The following is a 17,378-nucleotide window of genomic DNA, read 5'->3' as shown; positions in this document are numbered from 1 at the left end:
TCAATGCTTGAAGTTTGTCAGAATGTGAGTTTTTGTTTGTCCACCCGCCTCTTGAGTATTGACCACAAGTTCTCAATGGGATTAAGGTCTGGGGAGTTTCCTGGCCATGGACCCAAAATACCGATGTTTTGTTCCCCGATCCCCGGTGCTCCATCATGCTGGAAAAGGAATTGTCACCAGACTGTTACTGGATGGTTGGGAGAAGTTGCTCTCGGAGGATGTGTTGGTACCATTCTTTATTCATGGCTGTGTTCTTTTGCAAAATTGTGAGTGAGCCCACTCCCTTGGCTGAGAAGCAACCCCACACAGGAATGGTGTCAGGATGCTTTACTGTTGGCATGACACAGGACTGATGGTAGCGCTCACCTTGTCTTCTCCGGACAAGCTTTTTTCCGGATACCCCAAACAATTGGAAAGGGGATTCTTCAGAGAAAATGTCTTTACCCCAGCCCTCAGCAGTCCAATCCCTGTACCTTTTGCAGAATATCAGTCTGTCCCTGATGTTTTTCCTGGAGAGAAGTGGCTTCTTGCTGTCCTTCTTGACACCAGGCCATCCTCCAAAAGTCTTCGCCTCACTGTGCGTGCAGATGCACTCACACCTGCCTGCTGCCATTCCTGAGCAAGCTCTGTACAGGTGGTGCCCCGATCCCGCAGCTGAATCAACTTTAGGAGACGGTCCTGGCGCTTGCTGGACTTTCTTGGGCGCCCTGAAGCCTTCTTCACTACAATTGAACCGCTCTCCTTGAAGTTCTTGATGATTCGATAAATGATTGATTTAGGTGTAATCTTACTGGCAACAATATCCTTACCTATAAAGCCCTTTTTGTGCAAAGCAATGCTGACGGCATGCGTTTCCTTGCAGGTAACCATGGTTGACAGAGGAAGAACAATGATTCCAAGCACCACCCTCCTTTTGAAGCTTCCAGTCTGTTATTCGAATTCAATCAGCATGACAGAGGGATCTCCAGCCTTGTCCTCGTCAACACTCACACCCGTGTTAACGAGAGAATCACTGACATGATGTCAGCTGGTCCTTTTCTGGCAGGGCTGAAATTGCAGTGGAAATGTTTTTTGGGGGATTCAGTTCATTTGCATGGGAAAAAGGGACTTCAAAAGGGAATTCATCTGATCACTCTTCATAACATTCTGGAGTATATGCAAATTGCCATCATACAAACTGAGGCAGCAGACTTTGTGAAAATTAATGTTTGTGTCATTCTCAAAACTTTTGGCCATGATTGAAGAGGATTTAACAAGTGACATCAATAATGGATCATAGCTTTCACCTGAATTCACCTTGTCATGGAAAGAGCAGGTGTTCTTAATGTTTTGTATGCTCAGTGTATATTGGAAAGACACCAAGAGACAACAAAAACACTATTTACACACTATTCATATATACAGTGCAGTTAAATCAGATCTCTAGAAAGAGGTGAAGAGCGCTGTGATACAATATATATATTTTTTCATATGTTTAAGTAACCTCTGGTGGCAGAGCATTCCACGATGATTATGGCTCTATACATATCTGAGTGACGCAATCAATCTGTTTTTGGTTTGGGTAACATGAAGAAACCCATAGCGGTGTGTCTGGTGGGGGTATGTACATGTAAGTCTGTTTTGAAGTATATGCCAGTAGAATATTCAAGTGGTTAAACATTTGACACAGTTAAGGGCAATGCGTGCTGCTTCGTTTTGAGCAAACTGCTGCTTTGCTAGGTCATTCTTTGCTGCACCTGACAATAATTATATCCTCCTGATTCCTGCTTACAACCAAAAACTCAAACAGGATTTTTCACCTTTATTTAACCAGGTAGGCTAGAATGAGAACAAGTTCTCATTTACAACTGCGACCTGGCCAAGATAAAGCATAGCAGTGTGAACAGACAACAACACAGAGTTACACATGGAGTAAACAATAAACAAGTCAATAACACAGTAGAAAAAAAATAAAAAAATTAAAAGAGTCTATATACATTGTGTGCAAAAGGCATGAGGAGGTAGGTGAATAATTACAATTTAGCAGATTAACACTGGAGTGATACATGATCAGATGATCATGTGCAGGTAGAGATACTGGTGTGCAAAAGAGCAGAAAAGCAAATAAATAAAGACAGTATGGGGATGAGGTAGGTAAATTGGGTGGGCTATTTACCGATGGACTATGTACAGCTGCAGCGATCGGTTAGCTGCTCAGATAGCAGATGTTTAAAGTTGGTGAGGGAGATAAAAGTCTCCAACTTCAACGATTTTTGCAATTCGTTCCAGTCACAGGCAGCAGAGAACTGGAAGGAAAGGCGGCCAAATGAGGTGTTGGCTTTAGGGATGATCAGTGAGATACACCTGCTGGAGCGAGTGCTACGGGTGCGTGCTGCCATTGTGACCAGTGAACTGAGATAAGGCGGAGCTTTACCTAGCATGGACTTGTAGATGACCTGGAGCCAGTGGGTCTGGCGATGAATATGTAGCGAGGGCCAGCCGAAGGAGTGTTGTATGGCATTGAAGCTCGTTTGGAGGTTAGATAGCACAGTATCCAAGGAAGGGCCAGAAGTATACAGAATGGTGTCGTCTGCGTAGAGGTGGATCAGGGAATCGCCCGCAGCAAGAGCAACTTCATTGATATATACAGAGAAAAGAGGCTACTGAGTCTGCCGATAAAAATATGGTGATTGACAGAGTCGAAAGCCTTGGCCAGGTCGATGAAGACTGCACAGTACTGTCTTTTTTTGATGGCAGTTATGATATCGTTTAGTACCTTGAGCGTGGCTGAGGTGCACCGGTGATCGAAACTTGCACAGCGGAGAAGGTACGGTGGGATTCGAGATGGTCAGTGATCTGTTTGTTGACTTGGCTTTCGAAGACCTTAGATAGGCAGGGCAGGATGGATATAGGTCTGTAACAGTTTGGGTCCAGGGTGTCTCCCCCTTTGAAGAGGGGGATGACCGCGGCAGCTTTCCAGTCCTTGGGGATCTCAGACGATATGAGAGAGAGGTTGAACAGGCTGGTAATAGGGGTTGCGACAATGGCGGCGGATAGTTTCAGAAATAGAGGTTCCAGTTTGTCAAGCCCAGCTGATTTGTACGGGTCCAGGTTTTGCAGCTCTTTCAGAACATCTGCTATCTGGATTTGGGTAAAGGAGAAGCTGGGGAGGCTTGGGCGAGTAGCTGCGGGGGGGGGGTGGAGCTGTTGGCCGAGGTTGGAGTAGTCAGGAGGAAGGCATGGCCAGTCGTTGAGAAATGCCTGTTGAAGTTTCAACTGTTCTGTCTTATTATTATTCGACCATGCTGGTCATTTATGAACATTTGAACATCTTGGCCATGTTCTGTTATAATCTCCACCCGGCACAGCCAGAAGAGGACTGGCCACCCCACATATGCTCTCTCTAATTCTCTCTTTCTTTCTCTCTCTCGGAGGACCTGAGCCCTAGGACCATGCCCCAGGACTACCTGACATGATGACTCCTTGCTGTCCCCAATCCACCTGACCGTGCTGCTGCTCCAGTTTCAACTGTTCTGCCTTATTATTATACAACCATGCTGGTCATTTATGAACATTTGAACATCTTGGCCATGTTCTGTTATAATCTCCACCTGGCACAGCCAGAAGAGGACTGGCCACCCCACATAGCCTGGTTCCTCTCTAGGTTTCTTCCTAGGTTTTGGCCTTTCTAGGGAGTTTTTCCTAGCCACCGTGCTTCTACACCTGCATTGCTTGCTGTTTGGGGTTTTAGGCTAGGTTTCTGTACAGCACTTTGAGATATCAGCTGATGTATGAAGGGCTACATAAATACATTTGATTTGATTTGATTTGAAGTTTTCGATTATCATGGATTTATTGGTGGTGACAGTGTTACCTAGCCTCAGTGCAGTGGGCAGCTGGGAGGAGGTGCTCTTGTTCTCCATGGACTTTACAGTGTCCCAGAACTTTTTGGAGTTAGAGCTACAGGATGCAAATTTCTGCTTGAAAAAGCTGGCCTTTGCTTTCCTGACTTCCCTGAACAGTTGCATATCGCGGGGACTATTCGATGCCATTGCAGTCCGCCACAGAATGTTTTTGTGCTGGTTGAGGGCAGTCAAGTCTGGAGTGAACCAGGGGCTATATCTGTTCTTAGTTCTGCATTTTTTGAACGGAGCATGTTTATCTAAGATGGTGAGGAAGTTACTTTTAAAGAATGACCAGGCATCCTCAACTGACGGGATGAGGTTAATATCCTTCCAGGATACCCGGGCCAGGTCGATTAGAAAGGCCTGCTTGCAAAAGTGTTTTAGGGAGCGTTTGACAGTGATTAGGGGTGGTCGTTTGACTGCGGACCCGTAGCGGATACAGGCAATGAGGCAATGATCGCTGAGATCCTGATTGAAGACAGCGGAGGTGTATTTGGAGGGCCAGTTGGTCAGGATAACGTACGTGAGGGTGCCCTTGTTTACAGATTTAGGGTTGTACCTGGTGGGTTCCTTGATGATTTGTGTGAGATTGAGGGCATCTAGCTTAGATTGTAGGACTGTCGGGGTGTTAAGCATGTCCCAGTTTAGGTCACCTAACAGAACTCTGAAGCTAGATGAGGGGCGATCAATTCACAAATGGTGTGCAGGGCACAGCTGGGAGCTGAGGGGTTCGGTAGCAGGTGGCAACAGTGAGAGACTTATTTCTGGAGGGATTAATTTTTTTAATTAGAAGTTCGAACTGTTTGGGTATGGACCTGGAAAGTATGACATTACTTTGCAGGCTATCTCTGCAGTAGACTGCAACTCCTCCCCTATCTTGACCGAAAATGTTATAGTTGGGTATGGAAATCTCAGAATTTTTGGTGGCCTTCCTAAGCCAGGATTCAGACACAGCAAGGACATCAGAGTGTGCTAAAGCAGTGAGTAAAACAAACTTATGGAGGAGGCTTCTGATGTTGACATGCATGAAACCAAGGCTTTTTTGATCACAGAAGTCAACAAATGAGGGTGCCTGGGGACATGCAGGGCCTGGGTTTACCTCCACATCACCCGCGGAACAGAGGAGGAGTAGGATGAGGGTGCGGCTAAAGGCTATCAAAACTGGTCGCCTAGAGCGTTGGGGACAAAGAATAAAAGGAGCAGATTTCTGGGCGTGGTAGAATATATTCAGGGCATAATGCGCAGACAGGGGTATGGTGGGGTGCGGGTACAGCGGAGGTAAGCCCAGGCACTGGGTGATGATAAGAGAGGTTGTATCTCTGGACATGCTGGTTGTAATGTGTGAGGTCCCCGCATGTGTGAGAGGTGGGACAAAGTAGGTATCAGAGGTATGAAGAGTGGAACTAGGGGCTCCATTGTAAACTAAAACAATGATAACTAACCTGAACAACAGTATACAAGGCATATTGACATTTGAGAGAGACATACAGCGAGGCATAAAGTAATCGCAGGTGTTGATTGGGAGAGCTAGCTAAAACAACAGGTGAGACAAAACAACAGCTAATCAGCTAACACAACAACAGCAGGTAAAATGGCGATGACTAGGCAGAGAGGGTCGGATTAACTACACACGGAGCCTGGGTTTGTGGACAGTCCAGTAATGGACAGTCCAGCAGGCATCAGCTATGTAGCCAAGTGATCATAGTGTCCAGGGGGCAGCAGTAGATGGAACAGGGGAGCCGCCACTACGCTAGCGACACGGCGTTTAAAGTTAGTAGCCCTGGGCTAGTAAGAGCGTCTGCTCCGATGGAGGCCGGATGAAGGCACAGCGGATGGAGTATTCGTCGGCAGACGAAGGATGTACCAGTGACGCACTCAATACAGAAGTTGTCCAATGAAACAGATGATTAACTAAAGGACTGCTTCACTAGCACAGACTGGAATATGTTCCCGGATTCATCTGATAACATTGAGGAGTTTACCACATCCGTCACAAGCTACATTAATAAGTGCATCGACTACGTCATCTCCACTGTAACCGTATCTACATATCCCAACCAAAAGCCATGGATTACAGGCAACATACAAACTGCTTCTTTCAAGGAGTGGAACACTGACCCGGACGCTTAGAAGAAATTCTGCTACGACCTCTGACGAGCCATCAAACAGGCAAGGCATATATAGAACTAAGATCGAATCCTACTACGCCGGCTCTGATGCCTGTCAGATGTGGCAGGGCTTGCAAACTATCACGGATTACAAAGGGAAACCCAGTGAGCTGCCAGTGACCCGAGCCTACCAGACAAGCAACATACCCAGTGACCCGAGCCTACCAGACAAGCTACATACCTAGCTTTGAGGCAAGCAACAATGAACAATGAATGAGAGCACCAGCAGTTCTGGATGATCTCACTCTCCGTAGCAGATGTGAGTTGGACATTTAAACAGGTTATCATTCACAAGGACACACAGACAGACCGATTACCAGGATGCGTACTCAGAGCATGCGCTGACCAACTGGTGGGTGCTTTCACTGACATTTTCAACCTCTCCCTGACCAAATCTGTAATACCTGCATGTTTCAGACTGGGACAAAGGGAGATTGAAATGTGTAGTGGAATGCTTGTCATAGGTCAAGGAGAGCTATATCAAAGTCATGAAGGGCGAATGACTTTGTTTGATCTCTTTTTAGTCTGCTGTAGTCCAAAATACACAGCAGTTGCTGTGACTACAGGATAATGCATACAATATGAATGAATGGTGCTTCTTATCTATTTCTGTCAATAATTAATGCAAGCGGAGGTAACAAACTAAAGCGCAGTCAACAGTTCAACTTGGGTGCCGTTTTCTGAGTGATAAGTTACAGTTGTGTTCATATGGCTTATCTATTGTGTGAGAGGTGTTGTTTTATCTGTTTTGCTGGTATGTAAAAGTCTTAATTTTCAAGATTGCACCCCACTGGATGTGTAAATGGTTTATCCTAGTGCTACTGACATGGAGTAAACATGTTTTTGGTTTCTTCCTTCCTCACCTGGTGTCAGTCTCAGTGCTGGTAACTCCATCTGAATGAAAGAAGGTGTTACAGATTATGTTTCTCATCAGTACCAGGATGATTGGATCCCCTGGGTCTCTATCTTTTTCCATCTGAGAAATTTCAAAGCAAATTCATTTCTAAAAGATTGGAGTGAGAAATCGTGCCAAGATCTAGAACTGTGAGTCAACATCTCCATTCGAAAGGCTTCAGACTCAGGCAGCCCTGCTCACAAAAAGGTGTGCAAACATCCTCATTGACTCTTCACTGTAAAACCTAAAACTACCATCCAGCCTCAGGGAGAGTTAGTATGATCCATAGTACTTTGCGGCAAAGAGTGTGTAGTAACACCTACTGTAGCATCAGTGTCAAGAGGCAAATTCTATTAGGCAGTTAGGTCTCTGAAGGGAAGCTTGGGTCTGTTTGGAAATGGAATTCACTCTGACATTGTGATCATTATTATCGACAGAAATAGGATTCTCCTTAGTCATGGCGAGATTACTCACCATTGCTAATCAAGTCCTGGAGGGCTCAGTAAGTGTTCGCTTACATGGCTTTGCCTCAAACTATTTTATTTAGAAAAGCATCTAATGGTGAGAGCTGTGAAGAGTTTCTCTTTTATTTTCCGTGAGGAAAGTGACCGAGTATGTTTACATGCACATTAATAATTCCATATTAAACTGATTATGGCCGAGTACGGCATTAGTCATGTAAACACCTTACTCTGCTTATCTTAAGCGGCGTAAGGTCATAATCGAAGTAACCACATGCCAATTAAAACACCTGGATTTCTGAGCAATCTTTTGAATTAATAGGACAGGTAAACAGCTGAATCGGCGATCCAGTGTTGTATTTGTTCTGGGCATGTGCCAGAACCAGGTAGCACAAGCCTCTCTCTATTATGCACGAGTGAAGTGAGTTTGGAAAAACTGAAAGTATGCATCTTATAAATAGTTTTCACATGCAAACTTTTTATGTCCGAACTCCGAATCAAATTTTCTTCGCAAAAATAGCATGGTCACTGTGGTAGAACGCTTATTTGGATTGGCGATTTTCTGCTTTTATCAAAGTCACCATCAGTAGCCTGATTTCAGATGTGACCATGTAAACAGGATCATTGCTCTTCTTGCAAAGCATGTAAACATTTTAAACTAACTATTATATTAATCTGACTATCCACAATAATTGCATTATTGTGTGCCTATAACCGTGCTTATTGAGAGGTTTGACATAAATGTCAGACTTACAGTGGGGCAAAAAAGTGTTTAGTCAGCCACCAATTGTGCAAGTTCTCCCACTTAAAAAGATGAGAGAGGCCTGTAATTTTCATCATAGGTACACTTCAACTATGACAGACAAAATGAGGAGAAAAAATCCAGAAAATCACATTGTAGGATTTTTTATGAATTTATTTGCAAATTATGGTGGAAAATAAGTATTAAAAAATAAATACTTTTTTGCCCCACTGTACATATGTAGCCTAGTGGTCTACTATTTATAAACGGTGAACCACCATTCATCTTGTGATACATTTAGACAGAGTAATTAGCACATTTTTCATAATAACAACCTTACTCACTCACTTACTCACTTATACTGTAGCCTACATTCAGTCTACTGAATAGTTGCATCTCTATTTGTCCCAACAGCATGACCATAAGTAATGAAACTGTCAAGGACAATTATTGTAAAAAAATCCCAGGACAAATAATGCAGTTTAACATCAGAGCTTTAGGAAGTCCTTAATTTCCAATTCGCAGAGGTCCTACTCTGATAAAGGACAAGAGAACTTGTCATTATCACTGCGTACCATAGCAATCCCTGTATACTGCCTGTTGTTTTGGCAGCTGTGTCTGTTTTTGTAGAAAATAACAGTGCCTATATAACACAATTGTATAAATGTCCAAAGTGGTTTACCACTACAAGGCTTGTATGTTTTCATGTTTTACTTATTTTTCTGTCATGTGGTTAAATATGCAGTCCGGGATTTTAGGAACGGGCTGCAGGTAGCCTAGTGGTTAGAGTGTTGGACCAGTAACCAAAAGTTTTCTGGATCAAATCCCTGAGCTGACAAGGTAAAAATCTGTTGTTCTGCCCCTGAACATGGTAGATAACTCTCTGTTCCTAGGCCACAATTGTGAAAAATAATTTGTTCTTAACTGACTTGCCTAGTTAAATAAAGGTAAAAATATATATTTTTTAAGAACTTTCAAATTCGTAATGTATTGTATGAATTGGAATTTGTAACATATCATACAAATTGCGGGGACCCGTTTTGGCTCATGAGCACTAGTTTCAAAACTACTGTCTGAAATGATACTACTTTAAAACTATTGGAGCATCACTTTAAGGAGTGTGGATCAAGCAGTGTGTCTGTGTGTGTGTGTGCACACTAGGGGTAATCTACATCCTGAAAGTCATCCTATCCTTCAGCTGGAGTCTGTCCTTTAGAAAACTTGTGTCTTTTAATATTTTATCCCAGAAGTCAGATGAATATTTCTCAATTTTCTTGACTCTTTTTGGCTGTGATTGCAATGCTTGTCTTCGATAATGAACACTCATGCTGACATGCTGCAGGCTTCACAGTGAGGACTGTCATTATTAATCTGTCACATAACTATTTAAAGGCCTCCCATATACTAATGGAGATAAATGTAGAAGAGATGAAAGACAAATCATGTTGTTGCTCATAATTCACCCTGAGAGACATCCTCTGGTGTCTTTTGACACTAAAGTTGTCATTCTGACAAAATAAAGCCACTTTCAAAAGCACCGATAATTTTCCTCTATAATTCTTGAGAGCAAGTAGACTGAACACTGGTTTTGGCTTCTTATAGAAATACTGTATGAGAGCAATTTGGAGCTTTCATCATCAGCCCTCCCCTTCTTGAATTTAGCACCCATACCCCGGGGCTTCCTGATTACATTTCAACTGCTGCAGGTGGGAATAATTACTCTCTAAGGCTCAGCCATTATTATATTTGGTAATCATCACGAGAAATTCAGAGCAAAATCTTTACTTTGGATAATTGGAGGAAGGAGGAATAAAGGTATTCAAATGAATCATCAAAGGGTTGTCATGAGGGGTTTTTCCTAAAGGGCCTCATGACAATATGTCTACAGTGGTAGTTAATTCATCTGGGTTTTTATTGTTCACTAGCCACTGCACTTAACCTTCTATCTAACATGATATCCATTCATAATGCTCCTTAGATCCTGGTAAGTGACAGTCCCTAGCCCTAGACTAAAGAACAGATTTAGCAATTGCAGCAGAGCCACATATCATGTATCCAATTTAGATTTTTGTAGTAAAAAAAATATATTTTCTATGCAATGTTAAATTTAGGAATCATGTTCTCTGGTATTTGTTGTCTTCTGGTATGCTCTAATATCTCTATGTTGTCTGTGTGTCTCTCTCCATTGTCTTCTCTAGAAAATGTCAATGCTGTGGGCCAGAGAAGAGTGGAGTCAGACAGCGGAGCCTTTACACACTCCCCCACACAGGACATAGCGAGTGAGATCAACCATTTCACCACAGCATCCACCATGAACATCCCCAACCACCGGCCCGTCTTCAGAGGCTTCACCCTCCATGAACAACTGCTCACTAAAAACTTCCAGGGGGACCAACAGTTCTTCACAGACCATGGAGATGTGGCAGGACATCCTACAATGCCTGGCTCTGTTTCCACTCTTGAGGCAGGAGACACTTCAACTCGCCTCGTGCAACATGAGGACACCCCTGCCTTCTCTGACATAGCCACTACTGCCACGGTGTCTGCCACAACCCCCCTCACCAGCTCTGCTCCTACAACACCGGGGCTACTGGTGAGCATGGCTCAGAAGGACAAGCCAGCCGAGGACAAGGCCAGGGAGGCAGAGAAGGTGACAGTGACCACAGACTCCCTGACCACCCCTGTAGAGGCAAACACTGCCCCTACAGTCAGTGGCCGCAGACCCAATGTCCCCCCCTCCCCGAATGGAAGTCTCAATAGTCAGAGGGCAGTTGTCATGGAGAACACCGTGGCACCCCCTGTGCTGACCACCTCAGTGAGGGTGGAGAAAGGGGAGTCCGAGGAACCAGGGGTAAAGAACAGGACAGGCCCTGGCATCCAGCTCACCAAACTGACCGCAGCATCCACAGGAGAGGTGGATGAGGGAACCACCACCACAACCATCATCACAACCACCACCATTACCACCATGCAGACACCAGGTACCTTCTATTTCTATTGGTCTCATATGAATATAGAGTGAAACTAGAAGTATGTAAATCCAGTTGCATCTAATTGGCAAATGCAGCTTTTCTGTAATGATGGCTTAGGAGAAGCAGCATTAATACAGGAATCATCAAATCACTTAACCTATCAACCTAACTGCCTCTCACTAACAGTGTTTAGTCAGACTTTAGTCAGAGTTTTGTACAGCCAGGCAGGAACAGCATCTGAGAGGGCTAGTCAGTGTTCCTCATCCTTCCATGGTGACTTCTCCCATTAATCCGGCACCCAGGATCACGAAGCTGATCATGCATCAAACCGATATGCCAAGGCTGGCTCCACCTGATCTGTGCTGCCTGGCTGTCCTGTCCAGTGGGTCTAGATGGCTGCGGGGCTGTGTGATAGCCGGGCCCTGGCTGTAAGGCAGAAAACCTGGGGAGTTAATGAGGGGGTTAGAGGGCCACTGAAACACAGATGGGCTGTCAGAAAGGGATCAGTCGCCTGGGAAGAGGGATCAATTGTATTTCTCTCTCTTCTGTGCCAGGTCCCTGCACTGTGAATTTCACTGACCCAGAGGGTCACATTGAGATTCCACAGCTGCATTCCTCAGCTTCGGCGCCTGACCCTGGAGCGGACTGCACCTACGTGCTGACCGTCTACCTGGGATACGGGATTGAAGTACAGGTCAGTGAAGACATGATACTGTCTATGTTGTCCCTTTTATGGGGTTCACACTTCTCAATGTTTTAATGAAAGCTTGCTCAGTGTAAACGTTAATGGCAATGATAGGAGGGCTGATATGTGCAGCTGTTTTTTTACAGCTGTGTTGCTGGACACGTTGTTTCAGCCCCACAGTCCTCTCTCTCACTCGTTCTTCCCTACCTTAATTTAACCTAATTATCTACGGAGTAATCATGGCTGTCGCTAGAGCCAGCGGCTTTGATGAAGTGCGTTGCACCTTTATGCTATTTTCAGATGCCCAAACGTATCTGTTGGAATCTCAAACTAACAGAACACTTCAGCTTGCTCATGAAGCAAATACCAACATCTATGAATTTCTGCCATTACAAAGCCTGGAGCTTCAGATGACTTCAAAGGAAAATAGGATTTAAAAAATAAACTGTGCTTCATGTTTAGCAAGTGTCTTTCGTGTGACCGAGCAACTTCAAAATAATACCATCATGGTCGATCCTGAAAAAGTTCTCTTGGGATGGTAAGGGAACAAAAAAAAAAAATCAGGGATCTTGTTTGCTTGTTGTGGTTCTATCCATTCATGTGGAACTTGTTATCCTTGTGCTGTCACGTCAACAGTCCCACCACAATCAATACAGAGACGGAACCAGGGACACCACTGCATAGCGAAATGTTTAGTCAGATGTAATTTCATAATTCATCTATTTAGACACAATGGCCGACAATTTTTTTTACGAAAGCATAGTTAAAAGATAAACCCCGACTTCCATTTACTAGCAGGCATTCAGAGGGCCCTTACTTTGTATGCATCTCTTTCACTGGTCTTTGGCTGCAACCAATCAGTGTTTATCTATGGAAGCAGGCATCATTCATTACTTTCTCCAGGGAAGGGATGGTGCATCTCTTTCCCCCACCAAAAATAATCATAAGTTACTTTTAGAAGTTATATTTATGTATGTGGAGCCTACATTAGAATGGGTCAAAAAAAGCATTTAGATTCATTTCTTTTCCCAGACATTATTTAAGAAACAAATACAGTATATACTTCTACTGTATTGCATCAACTGTAATATCCATATGGTCATTTCTGTATTGAAGTAGCTTCGTTGATTGATTGTAAAATATAAAATCTGTTTCTCTTCACAGTCCCCATTGTGCCATAAGGTGTTATTTTATCTGGTTTTTGAATCTGGTTTGATTGCTAGCATGAATAACCTGAGGTGGCAGAGAGTTCCTTGCAGCCATGTCTCTATTTAATACTGTGCGTTTCCCAGCTTCTGTTCTAGACCTGGGGACTGTGAAGAGACCTCTGGCTGCATGTCTTGTGTGTCAACTGCTTGCACAGACAGTTCAGTACCTTCAACACATCAACACCTCGCACAAAGACCAATAATGATGCAGTCAATCTCTCCTCAACTTTGAGCCAGGAGAGATTGACATGTATGTTACTGACATCTAAGTGCATTACGTGCTACTCTGTTCTGGAACAACTGCAATTTACCTACAGTATGTCCCTCTTTGCCGCACATGACCACCAACTGGACAGTAGTCCAAGTGCGACAAACCTAGGCCTGTAGGACCTGTCTGGTTGGCAGATGTCAAGAAAGCATAGCAATGCCTTACAATGGACAGACCTTGTCCCATTTTAGCAGTTTAAACACTTCTGGGAGATTCTGGAGCGGAGCCTGAGACAGTGTTTTCCATCACTATCAACAAAACACCAAATTATGGAATTTCTTGTTGAAGAATGATGTCACATCACTTCAATAGAGTTCCAGACACTTGTAGAATCTATGACAAGGTGCATTTAAGCTGTTCTGGCAGTGTTATGTTGGTGTTTCCTTTATTTTGGCAGTTACACATATTTCACAATATATTCAGCATACATTGCATGATGCAATACAAACTGTGCATTTTATATCATTCATATAATTTTGTCTCATGTAAATGGACCAATTTGAATTCATAGTAAACTGCTTTAGCTATAGTTGCATACTGTTGCAGTTTCCAATAATTGTTTAGTCTCTGGTGGTGTTCCTTGTACCTGGTTCAGTAGCCATGACTGTAGTAGTGTATTTTCTATGACTTCGGGCTCGATTCAATCCGTATCGCAGATGTATCGCGGAATTCATGTCATAGCTAGTGGTGTAAAGTACTTTAAAGTATTTTTAAAGGTTTTAATTTATGTTATAGCTAGTGGTGTAAAGTACTTTAAAGTATTTTTTCTTAAGCAAGTCATTTTTGGGGGCATCTGTACTTTACGATTTATATTTTTGACAACTTGTACTTAACTACATTCCTAATGAAAATAATTTTTACTCCATACATTTTCCCTGACACACAAAAGTACTTGTTACATTTCAAATGCTTAGCATGACAGGAAAACAGTCCAATTCAAGCACTTCTCACGAGAACATCCCTGGTCATCCCTACTGCCTCTGGTCTGGTGGACTCACTAAACACAAAGTGCTTCATTTGTAAATTAAGTCAGAGTGTTGGAATGTGCCCCTGGTTATCTGTAAATTTAAAGAAGAAAATTGTGGGGTCTGGTTTGTTTAATATAAAGAATGTGAAATGATTACTACTTCTACTTTTGATGCTTAAGTATATTTAAAACCATTTTTTTTAGACTTTTACTAAAGTAGGATTTTGCTGGGTGACTTTCACTTTTACTTGATTCATTTTCTATTAAGGTATCTTAACTTTCACTCAAGTATGACAATTGGGTACTTTTTCCACCACTGTAGGTAGATTGACATTTAAAAGGCAATGTTCCGGAGTTCGCAGAGACTGCATTCACGGTAAACTCTGCATGTGTCGGCTCAATTTCCTTTGCATTTTAATGTAGATCTTCCTGATTATTTCCACGATACGGATTGAATCCAGTCCTAAATCAGAAAAACAAGAGTTGACATTGAATACATTTAGTCTAAATTGTTCACAAAGCAATCATCCCCTCTTGATTACACACAATCAAAACAATCTTTCAATTAGCAAAATATTTTAGAACATGCTTTTTCTAAAGAGAATGTGGCACTGCCCCTGTAGGTGAATGAAAGTCTGTGGCATTCCTAATAAATTGTCTCCTGCAATGGACAGAGTAATGATATTTTTCCCCTTCAGCTGAAAATTGCCCATCACAAACCACCAATTACTTATCTAGAAGTATATTGGGATGCTGTCCATTAGGACTTAAAATTGCTACTGTATGTTCGATTTTTGTCCTTCAGATCATGGCTAAACCACTACTTGTCTCCAGGGCCACATAGTATGCTGTTGTTCTTTGTCTACCTTTGAATTATGTGGACTGAAAGTCACCCTGCTTGTTTCTCTTGGTGAAAACTAATTGAAAAGTAACTTTATGAAAACCTTCAGAGCCCTTTGAATACCAGGACTGATAGGTCCATTTTTCACTCAATGATGTCTACAATTCACTCATGTCACAATACCCTTTCAGCTATGCAGTAGACTCCGAGATGAAGTGATAACCTACATTAAATTCAGCCACGATTAGAAAGGTCACTGTTAAAAAGGCTCATGGCATGTTGCCTGAACACAGTAAGATGGTCTGGTGAATGAATACAATTTCACTACATTGTATCTATGTACAGTATATCACAAAAGTGAGTACACCCCTCACATTTTTGTAAATATTTGAGTATATATTTTCATGTGACAACACTGAAGAAATGACACTTTGCTACAATGTAAAGTAGTGAGTGTACAGCTTTTATAACAGTGTAAATTTGCTGTCCCCTCAAAATAACTCAACACACAGCCATTAATGTCTAAACCACCAAGTCATTATGGCCAAACAGTTCTATTTTTGTTTCATCAGACCATAGGACATTTCTCCAAAAAGTACAATCTTTGTCCCCATGTGCAGTTGTAAACCGTAGTCTGACTTTTTTATGGCTGTTTTGGAGCAGTGGCTTCCTCCTTGCTGAGCGGCCTTTCAGGTTATGACGTTTTACTGTGGATATAGATACTTTTGTACCCGTTTCCTCCAGCATCTTCACAAGGTCCTTTGCTGTTGTTCTGCGATTGATTTACACTTTTCGCACCTAAGTACGTACATCTCTGGGAGACAGAATGCGTCTTTATATATATTTATTACACACACTTTTTTTTAGCAAAGGTACACAGACTGGAGTGGGTGTCCTCTCCCTCAGAAACACCCCTCATCTCCACTTGAAAAGGTTTCTCATTCAATTATGTACATTTGGAAAATTGAGTCACCAATCCAGCCTCTACAGCTCTTTTCATCATCAGTGTTCCTTGTGAAAGAGATCAGAAGGATCTATCATGTGGAGCCCAGGAGGAGGTCTCCTCCTCTCACCAGGCCAAGTGTCATGCTCACAATCACACAGATGACATCTCTTTGACTTTTATCTTCTTACAAAAGTATTTCACAGTGCCTTGTAAATGCAAGGCTATTATTAGGAGAGTCTCCAGCTAGTTGTCGGGAATTAAGTGCATTGGACATCCTCCTCCATCTTGAGGAAGGGATTGGGACATCAGATTTGATCAGTTCCTCAGGGATCTAAACTTCTGTGTAACATATACAGTGCCTTGCGAAAGTATTCGGCCCCCTTGAATTTTGCCACCTTTTGCCACATTTCAGGCTTCAAACATAAAGATATAAAACTGTATTTTTTTGTGAAGAATCAACAACAAGTGGGACACAATCATGAAGTGGAACGACTTTTATTGGATTCTTCAAACTTTTTTAACAAATCAAAAACTGAAAAATTGGGCGTGCAAAATTATTCAGCCCCTTTACTTTCAGTGCAGCAAACTCTCTCCAGAAGTTCAGTGGGGATCTCTGAATGATCCAATGTTGACCTAAATGACTAATGATGATAAATACAATCCACCTGTGTGTAATCAAGTCTCCGTATAAATGCACCTGCACTGTGATAGTCTCAGAGGTCCGTTAAAAGCGCAGAGAGCATCATGAAGAACAAGGAACACACCAGGCAGGTCCAAGATACTGTTGTGAAGAAGTTTAAAGCCGGATTTGGATACAAAAAGATTTCCCAAGCTTTAAACATCCCAAGGAGCACTGTGCAAGCGATAATATTGAAATGGAAGGAGTATCAGACCACTGCAAATCTACCAAGACCTGGCCGTCCCTCTAAACTTTCAGCTCATACAAGGAGAAGACTGATCAGAGATGCAGCCAAGAGGCCCATGATCACTCTGGATGAACTGCAGAGATCTACAGCTGAGGTGGGAGACTCTGTCCATAGGACAACAATCAGTCGTATATTGCACAAATCTGGCCTTTATGGAAGAGTGGCAAGAAGAAAGACATTTCTTAAAGATATCCATAAAAAGTGTTGTTTAAAGTTTGCCACAAGCCACCTGGGAGACACACCAAACATGTGGAAGAAGGTGCTCTGGTCAGATGAAACCAAAATTGAACTTTTTGGCAACAATGCAAAACGTTATGCTTGGCGTAAAAGCAACACAGCTCATCACCCTGAACACATCATCCCCACTGTCAAACATGGTGGTGGCAGCATCATGGTTTGGGCCTTTTTCTTCAGC

At 42.8% G+C, this 17,378-nt stretch overlaps 1 protein-coding gene across 3 annotated transcripts in view; it reads left to right on the top strand.

The window, feature by feature from the left end:
* LOC112257625 (seizure protein 6) overlaps positions 1–17,378 on the top strand; it is a 228,209-nt gene that overhangs the window by 110,011 nt on the left and 100,820 nt on the right. For all 3 annotated transcript variants that reach the window (XM_024431336.2, XM_024431338.2, XM_024431337.2), the window contains exons 2-3: positions 10,349–11,131; positions 11,677–11,816. In XM_024431336.2, coding sequence (XP_024287104.1) covers positions 10,349–11,131; positions 11,677–11,816 — 923 coding nt within the window. The remainder of the gene's footprint in view (positions 1–10,348; positions 11,132–11,676; positions 11,817–17,378) is intronic.

Source organism: Oncorhynchus tshawytscha, linkage group LG09, assembly GCF_018296145.1.
Source record: "Oncorhynchus tshawytscha isolate Ot180627B linkage group LG09, Otsh_v2.0, whole genome shotgun sequence".
NCBI lineage: Eukaryota > Metazoa > Chordata > Actinopteri > Salmoniformes > Salmonidae > Oncorhynchus > Oncorhynchus tshawytscha.
This window is presented reverse-complemented; position numbering and strand designations above follow the sequence as displayed.